At 34.1% G+C, this 16,248-nt stretch overlaps 2 protein-coding genes across 3 annotated transcripts; one reads left to right on the plus strand and one right to left on the minus strand.

Moving 5' to 3' along the window:
- LOC18594609 (pentatricopeptide repeat-containing protein At1g71490) lies at positions 8,848–11,598 on the plus strand. The gene has a single exon (XM_018125228.1). The coding sequence runs from the start codon at positions 8,943–8,945 to the stop codon at positions 11,160–11,162; it is 2,220 nt and encodes a 739-aa protein (XP_017980717.1). The 5' UTR covers positions 8,848–8,942; the 3' UTR covers positions 11,163–11,598.
- LOC18594610 lies at positions 12,857–15,145 on the minus strand. 2 transcript variants are annotated; one of them, XM_018125229.1, is made up of 6 exons: positions 14,704–15,145; positions 14,160–14,274; positions 13,978–14,059; positions 13,765–13,816; positions 13,446–13,545; positions 12,857–13,197 (listed from the first exon to the last, which is right to left on the minus strand). In XM_018125229.1, the coding sequence occupies exons 1-5, from the start codon at positions 15,058–15,060 to the stop codon at positions 13,483–13,485; spliced, it is 669 nt and encodes a 222-aa protein (XP_017980718.1). In that variant the 5' UTR covers positions 15,061–15,145; the 3' UTR covers positions 12,857–13,197; positions 13,446–13,482. The 2 variants fall into 2 exon arrangements, with proteins under 2 accessions (XP_017980718.1, XP_007022287.2); XM_007022225.2 differs by lacking the exon at positions 12,857–13,197 and having other exon boundaries at positions 13,251–13,545.

Below are 16,248 nucleotides of genomic sequence, written 5' to 3' on the forward strand. Positions count from 1 at the left end.
ATTCCAATTTTGCCCTTGGTTGGCAAAATGACCATTTTGCCCTTACTTCATGAAAATTCCAATTTGACTCCAAATCAATCCTCGAATTTCAAATCACCATATTAAGCCATTTTGGGTTTTTAAAATTCTCAATTTCATCTTAAAATCTCTATTTGGACTAATTTGAGGCTTAATTCAGCTTAGTTGTATCACTAGGTTCACTACCGACTTTTAACGAGTTTTCGGGGCTTTCCAAGTATGCAAACATATTATCAAGCACATGAATGACATAGCAAATATTTTATAGAGTTGGGCTTGATACAATCACAAATCAGGAACAAGAACCTACGCTAGTTCTTGACACTATGTTAACAAACACAAGAAATCTTAGGAGACTTTAAACCTAAGGCCCTAGTACCAAGCCTGTCACGACCCAAACTTGAAAGCCATGACTGACACATGAGTCATATAGGCAAAGCTCACGATTCTCGAGCAAGTCTCACATAGATAGGGCAGTACATGGGCATAATCCATGTTCCACAAGTCTAAAGAGATGCCTTTCATCACACCAATACGAGCATAGTATTAACACACTGCCCATAATATATACATATATATATGTGCATCAACCAACAAGAGTACAACCATGTACTAGTCACAATAGCCATACATTGGCTATCATGGTGGGTTCAAGCCCGAACAAAATAAATCGAGGCTTATACATCATAATGGCAATTCCATGCTGTCAAAATAAACAACCAGCAAAGTGGACTCATGGTCAAAATCCTTACTGGATGCCAACAGTGTCGATCTAGCCAACTGACACTAACCACTCACTTACTGCATGGGAATCCCCAAAAGCTATTTATCTGCACACGGGAACAAGACATTGGGTGAGTTCTCATTAACTCAGTGAGTGGGCAAATAATCAATATGCATAAAGAATCAACTCAAGATATACGATTATAAAAACATATACGAAATAATACATCAAACCCATTCAAGCACATGTTTGCTTATTAATATGCTTACCAATAGCTTCCAAGAATTCATGAATCATTAGCAAAGTGGTAACAAGAGAAGTGTCCTCTCAAGTAATGAGACACTTCTAGTGCTGAAGCCATTGATGGTAAACAAGACCATGGGGATCACGACTCTTTTAACAAGACTATATCATCATCCCAAACAAGCTCATCAAATGAAGATCATACACACTTCAGCGTATACAGTAGCTTATTTCATAGCCAATAGTATCATACATACGTAGATGAAAGCAATAAGCCAAAGCTATCACAATTAATGGTGAACATATATATGTATAATAACATTGACATTATCAAACCAAGGCACTAAGCAATAAGCTTGTGCCTCATATAGAGAATTCATTAAACATAATCATAGTCAAGCTCAATCACCACAGGTGGTTCATTCAATATAAACAGGTCCAGCTTTTCAAATATGACTCAATTACATCCCATGGCAGCATATTTAAATGTGTTATGCATTACATGCATTACCCAATGTTCAATAATAAACCCCACTCACTTGAAGTTGCCAATACCACTCACCAATCACTTGAGGCTTCTAGAACTAGTTAGATTCCAACTTTGTAACAATTCTTCAAGCTTAGTTTTCCCCTATGAAGAATATAAGACCTAAGCTCTTAATTTCAAAGCATTTATAGCATTTGATAATTCAGCTAAACTTTAAGTCCAACTACTAACTCATAATTCATACCTTTCTCTATGTTCCAAGACTTTAGGTAGTTAGAACTTTACATTATAACTAACTTAAACTCTTCACAACTCCAAAAATCCAACAACTTAAGGGGGAAAACCAATTAAGTTGAAACCATAAACAATTCTCACTTATAAACTGATGAATTCACAAACTAAATGGTTAAAAAGATTAATCTAACATCTTGATCATTTTCTAAGCTCCAAAAAACCTAGAATGAACTCCAATATTCCTTAAGGAACTTGAAGTTTTGTTTTTTAGTGGGGGAGAATTCTTTCTCCTTTTCTTTCAAATGAGTGGAGTGCCCAAGAATACTTATATTTTTTCCACTATTGCATGCATCTATCAATAAATGCACCCATTTATCGATAGATTGGCCTTTATTTTTTGCATCTCAAGTCCCATCTATCGATAAATATGCCCAATCTATCGATAAATGGTTCATAACTTCCCCTAAATTGCTCTCGAACTTGTATCAATTGATAGATTCTCTTAATCTATTGATAGTTAGCTTTCTACATGTCTCAATTTGCTCTAGGGTTGGTATCTATCAATACATTCGGGTTACCTATTGATAGATGGCTTCAAGATCATCCTAGTTTGCTCATTGACTTTTATTTATCGATAGACGTAAAACATCTATCGATAGATCTTACATCTATCAATAAATCATGCCCAAAACCCAAAATTTCAACATTTTCAGGTCCTTAACTCTTTCTTTAACCTTCCCAACTCATATTCACTTATGTAAAACATTAGAAACTTAAAAAATAAAAGTTCATTTCATTATCATATAGCCTCAAGCATGCCAATACATCATTAATAGTCCTCAAAACACATAATCATGCTCTTTTACACTTCATAGACATACTTAAATTCCCATGTATACTTCAATCACATGTTATTTCATCAAACATTTTAACATAAACCATAATCAACATTTATCAAAGTTAAGGGTGTTACAAATACTTTGCTCATCAATAGATTGTCCCATCTGTCGATACATTACCCTATTGTATCAATAGATTTCAAACAGAATGCAAACCCTTAAAGTCTAAGGTCAATCTATCGATACATTAGAGCAATGTATCGATAGATTTGATATAGAATGCAAATTTTCAACCTAGAACTCATTTCTAAGACCTCATCTAATACTAATATTCATCCATGGTAAAGTAATCAAAATCCAGACATCAAATACACAATATCCATGACCCAAATTCATCATATCAAACATCAATTCAAACAAATCGTGGAGCACTAGCCAAGGATAATCCAAATCACTTAGTGTCATCACATTAAATAATCCAGTACATGCAATAACCGACCACATAAAGAGGTCAAACTATGTTAGCTACCAATATCCAACGAGTCTCGAATCTTATTTAGCCATCAACTCTATATCAAAGTGTAGAACTCTGTTAGCTACCAACCAAAGTAAGTGCCGGGTTGTTAGCCATAAACTCAAGCCACAAATTATTGTGCACAATGGCAAATGTCTACTGTCAATAGCTACAAGTCCTTATCACAATAGGCTCCACCAAACATATTACAACCAATCCAATGATCAAAAATTCATTCCAAACATATTAGTGAATCCAATCACCAACATATCATAGAGGTTGAGACATAACAAAATCATGGTCAATCAACCAAATTCATAATCTCATAGGCAAGATGACTAAAGGCTATGGTCTCATCGATGCAAAAATTAGTTTCTCATATCGGCATTCAAATCTATTAAGATGAGCCCTATAGTCAATTAGGATTGGTTAAGGTTTAATTCCAATCATGCAATAATATCATTCATGTTAAATGATTAAAGGTTTTCCTTCATCAATAAGACATCAATTATAATGAGTTATAAGTCTAATTGGATGAAGTCCATGAAATTAATATGCCTTACAAGGAAACTATAATAGGTTGCAGCTATGAAATTCTTATGCATCAAAGCATAATCTCAAAATATTTTTGGCCAATGTATCATTGAGACTGGACATTAATGATGCTTAAAGATTAGTATATTCTATGTTCCTTACTTTGGAAGTAAGCAATCGATCCCATAGATTAAAGTATAGAGATACTTGGAATTAGAATATAAGTCATTGTCTAAGAGAGCAAGTTCAATGAACATGACCCACCATGAGAAGTGCATTTGGTAATACACTTCAATGTCTATGCAACACTTCTCATGTGTCAGTCGTGTAAATACTCCCTAAACTTGAGACACTAGGTTATCTTATATGTGGAGTACTATGCTTTAATTTCATCCTTATATATGTCTGACCAAGAATACCAAAACAGGAAGATTTTGAGTATAGTGTGAAGCATGTGAAGGCAAATGAGTGGTCAAGATAAGAATTATTACCTCAAGTGTTTTAGAGGAAATATCCTATCAGTTCTTAGTTAACATTAGCTTATTAAAGTCCTTGGCCAAGGTAACATGGAGATTATGAAAAGGTTTCATAAGTCTCTAGAAAGCTAATGCTATAATTGTAGGAATAAATATGGAGGTCAATAAGAATAGACATTATACCAAGCTCTTATTATCTCTGAGATATATGATTAAAGAATGAATTACATTGATAGACTATACACTGAAAGGTTGTCAAAAAACCCTTTGACTCTTCTAACAATTGGGTGGCCATGATGCATTGTTGGATGCCAATCTTAATCTATAAAATTGATTATAAATTAATTGATTGAAATTTATATTAATCAATTAAGTCATTAATCAATTCCATTGCCAACATGTTAAGAACCTAATGGGTCACACACAATGGTTACATTTGAAATTAATTGAGAAAGTGATGATTTAAGTTAGACTTAAATCATAGGGTAGGTAATTAACTTCTATAAATTTAATTAAAAGGGTTTAATTAACTTTTAGGCATAATAATAAATAGTTATAATTATAAGGCCTTGATTGCAAAATATAAAGGAAATTAATTTTGATTTTAATTTTTAAGGACTTAATTAAAAGAGTTTAATTAAGTAATAGGTCCAATATTATAATGTGTTATAATATTGAGGGCTTAATTGCAAAATTGAAGTTATTTTAACCTAATTATATAAGTCACCTTTTAACTATTTTCCTCATGAGAGTTTTTCACAATTAAAGAAAACCTAGTTTCTGTCAGAAAAAGAAAAAACGTTTTTTCTCTTTACCGCCACTCCCTTTGTGTGAAAGAGAATATTGCTTTTGAAGCAATTTTCAAAAAAGGTTCGGTTAAGATTGTGAAAAAAAAAGAAAAGGTCAATTGTTGTCCTCTTTGCCAGCACAAAACATAGTTAAAAACCCCTTCATTTGTTGAAAGTTTGTGTGCAGTTGTGTGTACTACTGTTGGAGGCCAAGCACTTGATTGGTTAGGGTTTTTGCTCCTTGTGGTATTCGCAAGATTGCTTCGAGAAGGGTCATTGTGATTACGAAATTACTTGGCAAGATAACTTTCCGAATAATAATTAATTTTGTTTTTTTATGTGTTAAATATCACCAAGGTGATCCATGGGTGGAGGCATATTTTTGTTGTTTAGTTCTAAAGTTTTAATTTTCTTTTCGCTGTATATTTTGAGCATACTGTCCATAGCCAAACCCATCAGAATCATCAATCAAACATCAATCATAGACAAATACCATGTTTGAGATGTCAAAAGTTTGAAAGGTTTATTCCCCATGCTTAACACTAATACATAGTAAACATATTTATATAGTATATAGCTTTCATCAAAACATATTTGTAAACCATTGTTCACATCACAAATCCATTGAAACTCATTTGTATGCAAGGTTACAGATTAGGCATGCTTACTTATATCAAAATAATTAAGTGTCGTATCTACTTACCCTGATAAAACGTGCCTCTCCTCTAGCACTTTTTATCGAACACTCAGTTTTCCAAAAGCTCAAACTCTTTCAACAGCAGTTAACACAAAGTTTCTATCATAAATACTTGGTTTTCTAACAAAATCTTAGACTGATAATCATTTATTCTTCCACGAATATATTCCAACAATCTTTTAATCCACAAATCAGTAACTAATCTAACTCTAACTAAAGGATTTACACTAACACTAGTTAAAGCTAAGAACAACTTTACCTTGGTGAGCTTAAGAGTTCTAAACCAAATGAAAACCTAAGTTTTCATGACAAAAAATGAATTTCTGAGAATCCATACTTTCAGAAAATCATAACCAAGATTTTTGAGGTTTAGGATAAGAAAATTTTACCTTCCAAAGTCTTTAGAATCAAACTCTAAGCTTGAAGATGACTTTTGAATGCTTGAAATCCATAGATTTGATGAAGATGAAAGTTGAGGTAAAAGAAAAAAGAATGTGGTTGGGTTTTAATGAAAAATACATTCTTTGCCAAATAAGGAAAAGTTTGAGGTTTTAGAGACATTAATTGAGTGTGAAAAATCCAAATTACCCTTTTTTTTTCAAGTTTGCGCCTAATTTATCGATAGATTTGAAACTCTATCAATACATTCAATTTTGGATGGAATCTATCAATACATTTCTCGATGTCTAGATAGATGTTCTTCAGAAACCTTTTCTAAGTTAGATCTATCGATACATGATGAACATGTATCAATAAATTGGGTCCAAAATGCCATTTTTTTAGTTCAAAACCAACCCATTTGACCCTCTAAAGGTCCCAACTTCCATATAAACAGATTTGGTTATTAAAACGTGACATTTCTAAGTTATTGTGGTACAAACATCATGTTTAAAACTTCAAATTAACTGCTCACCAAGTTAGGTTACAATTCTAACCTTAGGTAAAGAGTGGGTTTCACATTTAATTACTTATAATTGTCATAAGCATTTTGAGCTTTAACAAAAAAGGTTGAAAAAGATGAGATTCCAAAAAAATATTCAAAAAGCTTTTGAAATTCCAAAATGGATGGTTATTGTACTTAAAGAAATGAGAGCCTTAAAAAGAAATGAAACTTGGGATGTAGTGGAGTTACCTGAAGGTAAGAGTTTTGTAGGGTGTAAATAGGTGTTTACCATTAAGTATAAGTTAGATGGTGAAATACAGAAACACAAGGCTTGTTTAATTGTCAAAGGATTCACTTAAATTTTTGGGGTAAATTACATAGAAACCTTTGCTCCAGTTGCAAAGTTAAACATTATAAGAGTGCTACTATCATTGAGCTAATCTTGACTAGGCACTACATCAAATGGATGTCAAAAATGTCTTTATCAATAGAGAGCTTGATAATGAGGTTTACATGGATTTGCCTTGAAGTTTTGAAGGGGCAAGTGGTAACAGAAAAGTATGTAGATTAAAGAAGTCACTATATGGATTAAAACAATTGTTGAAAGCTTAGGTTGACCATTTTGCAAAGACTACAAAGCAGCATGGTTACCATCAAGGACAAAGTGATCATACTATTTTCTTGAAGCAATCACAAGATGCAAGGAAAACTATCTTGGTTGTGTCTGTGGATGATATTATTTTAAAAAGAGACAATAGAAGAAATGGAGAAGCTTAAGAGAACTCTTAGAAGTGAATTTGAAATCAAAGATCTCGACATCTAAGATATTTCTTAAAGATGGAAATGGCAAGAAGCAAGAAAGATAATATTATCTCTCAAAGAAAACACACATTAGATCTTTTGAAAAAGATAAGAATGCTTGGTTGCAAGCCAGCTGAAACACCCATATTTATGAACATGAAGCTTGGAAGAGGAATGAGTGGAATTCTAGTAGATAGGGGGAGACATCGACATTTAGTGGGAAGATTGATTTACTTATCTCACACAAGATAAGATATTGCATTTGTTTTAAGTGTAGTGAGCTAGTACATGCATTCTCTAAGTAAAGAACATCTTAAGGCAACCAATCAAATCTTGTGGTATCTAAAATCTACACCTGATAAAGGCTTGCTCTTCAAGAACAATGAGCTAAGAGGTGTGGAGGCATTTCCTGAAGTAGATTGGACAAGTTCAATTTAGGATAGGAGGTCCACATCTGGTTATTGTACACAGGTTTGGAAGAACCTGGTTACTTGGAAGAGCAAGAAACAACCAGTTGTAGCTCACAACAGTGCAAAAGCAGAATTTAGAGCTATTGCGTAAAGAACCTGTGAGTTAATTTGGTCAAAGAAGCTAATGGAAGAACTGAAAATGTCTAGTATAGGACCTATGAATCTATATTGTGACAGTAAAGCCACAATAAGTAGTGCATATAATCTTGTTTATCATGACCTATATGTGTACCAAACAACAAATAGTTGATATTCTAACAAAAGGGTTGCCTAAATTGAGTTTTGAAGTGCTACTAGACAAGTTGGGAATGACCAACATCTATTCACTAGCTAAAGGGGGAATGTTGACAGGTTGTCAATTTATTTTATTGATTATATTCCCTATTTGTAGGAGTTAGTTTAGGGATATTTCTTTTCTCTATTTTCCTTCTTTTGCTGGATTATTTCTTTATTTTTTGTTCCCTAATTTCTGATAATTTACCACATTCTAATATCTAGATTTAGATTTTTTTTGTTTGTATAATTAGCACTGAGTAATTTCAATAAAGATATTAGAGAATTTTGTTTCATTCTCTGTTTTTATAATCAAAAGCCTAAATTTTGGTATGCTATTCTTGTACTCTATATATAAAAATGTATTCAATAATTTACAAAAAAAAAAAAAAAAACAACAACAACAAACAATTTTCCTACTGGTGAGAGAGCTTCCTTTCCCGTTACAAATCCTTGTAAAGTACATAGTTAATTTGTCTAGAATGACCATCCACACAATAATAGAATGCTTTGAAATGTGGTTTTAAAATCATATCGGACCATGCAATGGCAGCTTTGGCAACTTATGCCATGGCGATGTGGTATATATAGTGTTTTTTGGGGTTCGGTTGTTGACTCTATACAATTTTTCTTCAGTGAAGGTGATTCCAAAATCTGTAGAATCATTAAAACAGATTGTGGGTTTTTTAATTTGTAAATTGAACTTGTTATACCAATTATGTTTTGTTATCATTTTCTTTCTAAACGAGTCTGACAGTTGATTTAGCCTAAATGTGATAGTGGGGCATGCTTTTGCTTAGGTTAAAGGCTTTTTGTCACTTAAATTTGTCTTCTCATTTTCGGGTCAAACCCTTAACTGTGCAGAAGATGTTGTCAGATTGTGCCTGGTCTCCGTAAAATTCTTCATGCATCCAGTTCTCAGTTATCCTTGTAAGACACATGATACATACGTATATAGTGTATGCCATCTCCATCATCTCGTTTAGTATTACAAGGCCTCTCTATATCCAAAATCCAGAAATTCATTCCTAAAAGGTGGAAACAATGTGTCAAACCTGTAGATATTCAATCCAATCAACCATCTGCATCATACAATAACCAAAAGCAAGAGTTGAAAACGTTGACAACTGATGATGAATCTATGTTAGAAAACCTTCTTACATCTCTCAAGGAATTTGTTACCCAAGGACATCTACTGAAAGCATTCAAATCCTTTTCTCTAATCCAGCAGCATGTCTCTCCCACTGCTTCTTATGATGTTATCTTACATCCCATATCTTCTCTTCTTCTATCCTGTACCAACCTTAAAAGGCTTCCACCAGGTAAACAACTTCATGCCCAAATAATCTCTTTGGGTTTGGAACAGCACCCTGTTCTGGTTCCCAAGCTTGTCACATTTTACTCAACATTTAATCTTCTGGACGATGCTCAAGTTGTTACTGAGAATTGTAATTTTTTGCACCCATTACCATGGAATTTGCTTATATCTTCCTTTGTTAAGAATGACCTTTTTGAGGAGGCTCTCTCCGCCTATTGTAAAATGGTGAATAAGGGGATCAGGCCAGATAATTTTACCTACCCATCTGTTCTTAAGGCTTGCGGTGAGAAATTGGATGTAGATTTTGGGAGGACGGTTCATCACTCGATTAGTGGTAGTCGTCATGACTGGAATCTGTATGTGCATAACGCTTTGATTACCATGTATGGGAAATTTGGACAAGTGGATGTTGCGCGTGACTTATTTAACAAAATGCCAGAGAGGGATGATATCTCTTGGAATGCAATGATCAATTGTTATGCCTCCAAGGGCATGTGGGGAGAGGCATTTAAGCTCTTTGATTGCATGCGTGCTGAAGATATTGAGCTGAATTTTATAACTTGGAACACTATAACTGGAGGGTGCTTGCGAACAGGGAATTTTAAGGGGTCATTGGAGTTGCTTTCTCAGATGAGAAGTAGCGGCATTCATTTGGATCCAGTGGCCATGATCATTGGGTTGGGAGCCTGTTCACATATTGGGGCCTTAAAGTTGGGGAAAGAGATTCATGGTTCTGCAATTCGGAGTTGTTGTGATACATTTGGGAATGTTGGAAACGCAATGATTACAATGTATTCCAGATGCAAAGACCTAAGGCATGCCTCTATTGTGTTTCAGTCCATAGAAGAAAAGAGTATAATTACTTGGAACTCAATGCTTTCTGGTTATACCCACTTGGATCAATCTGAAGAAGCATCCTTCCTATTTCGGGAGATGTTGCTTTCTGGGTTTGAACCGAACTATGTTACAATTGCCAGCATCCTGCCTCTTTGTGCTAGAGTGGCGAATCTGCAACATGGCAAAGAATTCCACTGTTACATAACCCGGCGCAAAGTTTTTGAGGACTGTTTATTACTGTGGAATGCTCTTATAGATATGTATGCAAGGTCAGGAAAAGTTCTTGCAGCAAAACGTGTGTTTGATTTGATGAGAAAGAGGGATGAAGTGACCTATACTTCTTTGATTGCTGGATATGGGATGCAGGGAGAGGGACAAGCAGCTATAAAGCTATTTAAAGAGATGATTAACCTACAGATCAAACCAGATCATGTAACGATGGTGGCTGTTCTATCAGCTTGCAGTCATTGTGGTCTAGTAATTGAAGGCCAAATTTGGTTTGAAAAGATGCAAAGTTTCTATGGTATAATTCCCCGTTTGGAGCACTTCTCTTGCATGGTTGACCTTTACGGGAGGGCTGGTTTGTTGAATAAAGCAAAGGAAATCATCACAAGGATGCCATACAAGCCAAGCGCTTCCATGTGGGCCACTCTCTTGGGAGCCTGTAGGATCCATGGAAATACAGATATAGGGGAATGGGCAGCTGAGAAATTGTTGCAACTTAGACCTCAAAATTCAGGTTACTATGTATTGATCGCTAACATGTATGCTGCAGCTGGTTGTTGGAGCAAGCTAGCAAAAGTCAGGAGTTTCATGAGGGATTTAGGTGTAAAGAAGTCTCCTGGCTGTGCTTGGGTTGATGTGGGATCTGTATTTTCTCCATTTGTTGTGGGGAACACATCCAATCCTTATGCACAGGAGATTTACCAAGTATTGGATGGAATGACTGAACTAATGAAGGATGCCGGTTATGTTGGTTGGGACAAGTTTGGTTTGGATGGTGAAGTTCTTGAAGAAATTGAATGAAAATAGGTATTTCTACTGGAGCACGAATCCTTGTGGTTCACTAATATTGTGTTGTAGGGTCCCCGAGAAGAGCAGTGAAAACATAAAGAGGCACTCTAGCAGAAAGGGGCTGTAAGTGAAACATTTTTCTAAAGGGGATTCCATGTTGAATAGAGAAAACATAACATAACAACTGGTCCTCAAAACTTTGTGAACTTGGAGCATGATGGAACTGTTTTATCAAATTTCCATCTGTTCCCATTTTTGATCACTCATATTTGGTGCGGATACAAGCTGATTCTTCTTAGTCTTTGACAATTTTTGGCAATCCAAGGTCTGTGTAAGCTAGTACCATTCTTCAACAGTTATAAGTTAACAGCGTTGAATGACATTTGCTTGCAATGTAGTGAATTTTTTGAAACATAATTAAATATGGACATTTATTTTTCTCACTCACTGAAAAAAAAAATCCATGCTGCGAACTTAGTTGTTGGGCTTTTAATTATTCTCCTATTTTGAATATAGTGGTAACTAAGTGCATTTTGGCTGCTACTAAGCTAATGAGATATCCTATGCAACCCATAATCTCATTACAGTGTTAGGATGTGTCAGGGATTCACTTAATAATACCTTGTTAGCTACTGCCAGTTTGATATCAAAGGTTTCATCAAGCCAGACAGACTTGGTCCTTGTGCAAAGGCAGAAGGTAGCTCAACACTGTTAAAGATGCATTTGGATTAATGTGTATTCTTCATCACAACTTCTGAATGACTATTAAGTATTTACTAATTCGTTTTATGAAAAATCTACCTTTATATGCTTTTTATACATTGAGAGTGCTTATACATGTCTAAATTCTTATGTTTGTGGCGATTCAATTTGCTGAGCTCAATGAGATCAAGGGAGTGCATCTGCTTGTAGAAAATCTGGAGTAATTCTTAAGATTTCTACTTTTTGTCATGCTAAGATACCAGGGTAAACCAATTTTTTGTTTCTTTTTCTCTCCTTGAGCAATTTCATTCTTCCTTTATAGCTTTTTTGTGCTAGTTTATAATTCTGCCTACATTTCTTGTCAGAGGATTTAAGGGTTCTAATCTGATTACGTATTTGTTCTATACATATTTCCCTAACTGAAAAGAGTATCTATAAACGTTTTACTATACTTGTACTCAATGGAATTGGGTAATACTGTTTACTTTCTTTAACTTGGTAGGTTGATTTGATTTTCTTTTATGCTTATGAAGAACATGAGTTTGTGGAGGGCTCAATTGCTGATCTTGGAAGTTGGAACCACTCAGGTCAGTGATTTGCTTTTGGGGGCCATTAGAGCTTATTAGGGGTTTGATTTACTCTTAATCTCACTCAAACAAATTGTTTGTTCTTACTATGCTAAACTGTTAGATTTTGGGCTATTCTTATCAAGAAAGGGGCATGCTAATTTGGTATTAAACCCCCAATATTTTAATTAAAAGTATATGTATGATGATTATTGTTCAAATAAAAGGTTTCAATGTTCTAAACATTAGCCTTTGAATAGAATATTGCCGCTTTTCATCTTTTTTCCATTAGCATGTACAAAGCTTGAATATATATTTTTAACTTTGTTTTACTCATCCCTTTTTCTGAATATAAGGTGGCAATAGTTTTAGTATTTATTTAGGAAGGGAATGGCTGGATATCTTATTTTCCTTTCTTTAGATAAAATTGAGAGCAGCATTCTATGAGGGGAACAAAACCATGAATCCAATGATTAATGCCACGAATCCACCAACATAAGGGTCACAGCAGAATTTAGAAATTACCAACTTGGCAGACAGAAGGTGACGTTATCACAAAGCAAGATCTGGAAGCAGTGTGACTTAAAGATCCTTATTATGTCTATAACGAACTGAATCTGGAAATAGCGGGTATCTTCCTTCAACAAGATTTGTTTGTTTTGTCTTTTTTTTATCCCTTCCTAAACAATTTATGTACTTGTATCATTTTGCCAATTGGATGAAAGAATATGATTCCTTGTGACTTCTAACCCATCTTTCTTCACCTGAATGCTTTTTGCCTTATGAAAAGCAAAAAAAAAAAAAAAAGAACACAAAACAAATCAATTTAAAATGAAAAACATGAATAGAATATACGGTCCAAGACAGGAAGGTTATGGGGGGTGATAAATTTTCTATATTATACACAAATACAAGATCCTTTTGAGACTTAATGTCATGTGGTAGATTTCCTTGCAGTTAACCTGTTACTACATGGATTTTGATACAAGATACAGCAACTTTTTCTTCACTGCTAACAGAATCTAACCTATTAATTGAATGTTCATACTCCAACATAGCTTCCTTCATAGCTGATCTGCCAACTGAGGAAATTGTTTCAACAGCCATGTTACAGCCCTGATGGCACCCTGTACACTCCAATATGACTAAAAGTTAATCCCATTCCTTATCATATCAAATCATGTTTACAGCAATTACCTTTCAAATATATATATAAATTCCATTTGCATACATACATTGTATCTATAAGAAGCCTTTCTTATGAGACAGTGAGATCTGATATTTAGTTTGGGGTCATCCAAAGGTTTAAGTATGTTGGAAGAACAAAAAGTGAGCGATTTACATACCAAAGCTGCCTCCCCCGGTTTGATTGCAGGTTCAACAACGTCTCGTCCATAACTGCTTGCAAGAAAAGAATTAGTCAACTAGTCATTAAATGCAATCGAGCATTTGACTCATTAGTTAGCACATTGTTTAAAAAGTAAGTTCGAATCCCCTTTCTCAAATCAAATACCAAAAAAAAAAAAAAAGCCAGTATTAACAGGAAAGATATCGCTTACATTATATGTCTTTTGCCATCCACCATCTCTAGCCTATAAAAGCTGCAACCTTTGCTAAAAGGAAAAGCCCTTCCCTTCCATTCTGTTAAACAATAACAACAATAATAAATATGTCAAAGGGGAAAACAAAACATTATTAACAGTTTGTGGAGAGGAACACGAGAAAGTGTTAAAGATGGTACCTAAATGCCATGCAACTCCAACAGCACATGAATCCTCAGCAGAGATATCATCGATAACAAATTGAAGGTCCATGCTTATAGAATCAATGAAACTTTTGAAGAACTCTAAAATTGCCTGCAACCATTACTGAAAAATCTTGAATCTGTTATTTGGAAAAATAAATTTACATAAAGCCCCATGTTTCCATTAGTACCATTCAATTCCTTACATATTATTCAAAGGATTATTAGCAGTTAAATGGGCACGTGATATTATTCTTAGATGTCACAAATGTCTAACATGATTAATTAATGATTAAATTTATATTATCAATTTTAAAAACAATGAAGACTCAATTTTTTTTATAATTATTATATAAAGATTAAATCAACAGAGCACATGAGTAATCGCTTCACAAAGTTTACAAATTTCACGTGAAAATATAATAAATTTTAAATGATAAAAAAAGACCCAAAAAAAAAAAAGGAAAAAGCACAAACTCCCGTGAGCTGCATATGCATGGAGATCGAAGGGAACGGAGAGTTTAGTTATTGGCTAAGCTACCTTGCGACCAACGAATGGACGAGGAAAGATAAGGTCCTCGTACACGCATTTCTCCGCAATTAAGAGCTCTACCGATGCCAGATCTCGGGAGTTGATTCCTGCGTAGAACCTCCTAACAACCTCCGCCGCATCGTCCTGTGATTGTGATGGAACGATGACAGCGGTCTGATTTTCCAATGATGATGAGGAGGAGGAAGAGACCTTGATCACGGTGCGCGGGGTCCATGCTCCTTTCCTGTTCCTCCAGGGAATAAAATTGTGGGCAGTTAGCGTTGTTGAGTAAGGCGAAGCTTCGGTGAAGTTGGGGAGAGTTGAGGTTGGAGAAGGGAGGGGGAATGTTCTGGAGCTGACCAGCATGCTTGATAATATCCACTTTTTCTTTTTCGATTTTTATTTTTATATATATATTTTCTTGGAGAAAGTAATACAGATGTAAGGAAATGCAACTCTCTTTTTTTTTTTCTTTATTTTAGAGACAATATATATATATATATATTTATATTTATATTTATATATATACGAGTTTGTATTTTTAAATTGAATTAAAATCTTTCACTCTCTTAATTAAGAATTTCAGAAAACATCTTTTTTGTATTAACCTTTTTTTAAACGGATTTGATTAAATAAGATTGTGCTTGGATGGTTTTTTTTTTTTTAAATGAAAAACAAGTCCGGATACAAAAATAAATAACATTTTATATGTTTTTTAGACAACAAAAATACATGATTATGCTTCTACGCAGACTAATTATATTATAATCGATTTTACCTTGTAATTATTTATCCATATTAAATCAATTAAAATATTATTTTTTTTACTTTCTATTACTTTAAATAACTTTTTAAAAACAAATAACAAAGTATATATCGACCAAACCAAACCTAGCTAACTCATAATAGACTGACGTTTGAAAGGAGCTTGCTTATTCAACCGAAACTGCAACTGCTTATGGTAGTGGATCAATGGGTGGACATGTATCTGCAGCCTCTGCGGCAGCTGGTGGACGAGGAAAGCGAAAGGGAGGGAGACCTTAGTGTAGGAAAGACGGTTACCTAAAATTCTAATAAATAAATATAAATGATAATAGTAATTATTAAACTTAGAACAATTTTTAATTATTATTTATCCATTATGGCAATATGAATTATCTATTGTTTTAAAAAAAAATCCTCAATATACATTTTTTAAATAAGTTCACAATTAAATTAAATTCAAGTTTAAGTTTATACGCATATAAATACAAGTGAATATAATATTTGAGAGGTGAGACTACCTCTAGCGAAGATTCCAAATTTATATCTATTAAAAGTTGTCCCTTGGAAAGGACAATTAAGCTTAATTAGAGCCTCATGTCAATAGTTCAATTGGTTAACATGTGGTGCCCTAATTGAGTGAGAGTTGTCTTGTAGGAGTTTTTTTTTTTTTTGTAGGCATGGTATTTTTGTCATTTTTCTTTTTCTTAAGTTTTCCATCCTCTCCTTTTTGCTTTCTCCATTCTAACGTTTGACTTCTCCCTTGGTTTCTCCTCCTTTCCTCTTCTTTTA

This window comes from Theobroma cacao, chromosome 7 (genome assembly GCF_000208745.1).
Source record: "Theobroma cacao cultivar B97-61/B2 chromosome 7, Criollo_cocoa_genome_V2, whole genome shotgun sequence".
NCBI lineage: Eukaryota > Viridiplantae > Streptophyta > Magnoliopsida > Malvales > Malvaceae > Theobroma > Theobroma cacao.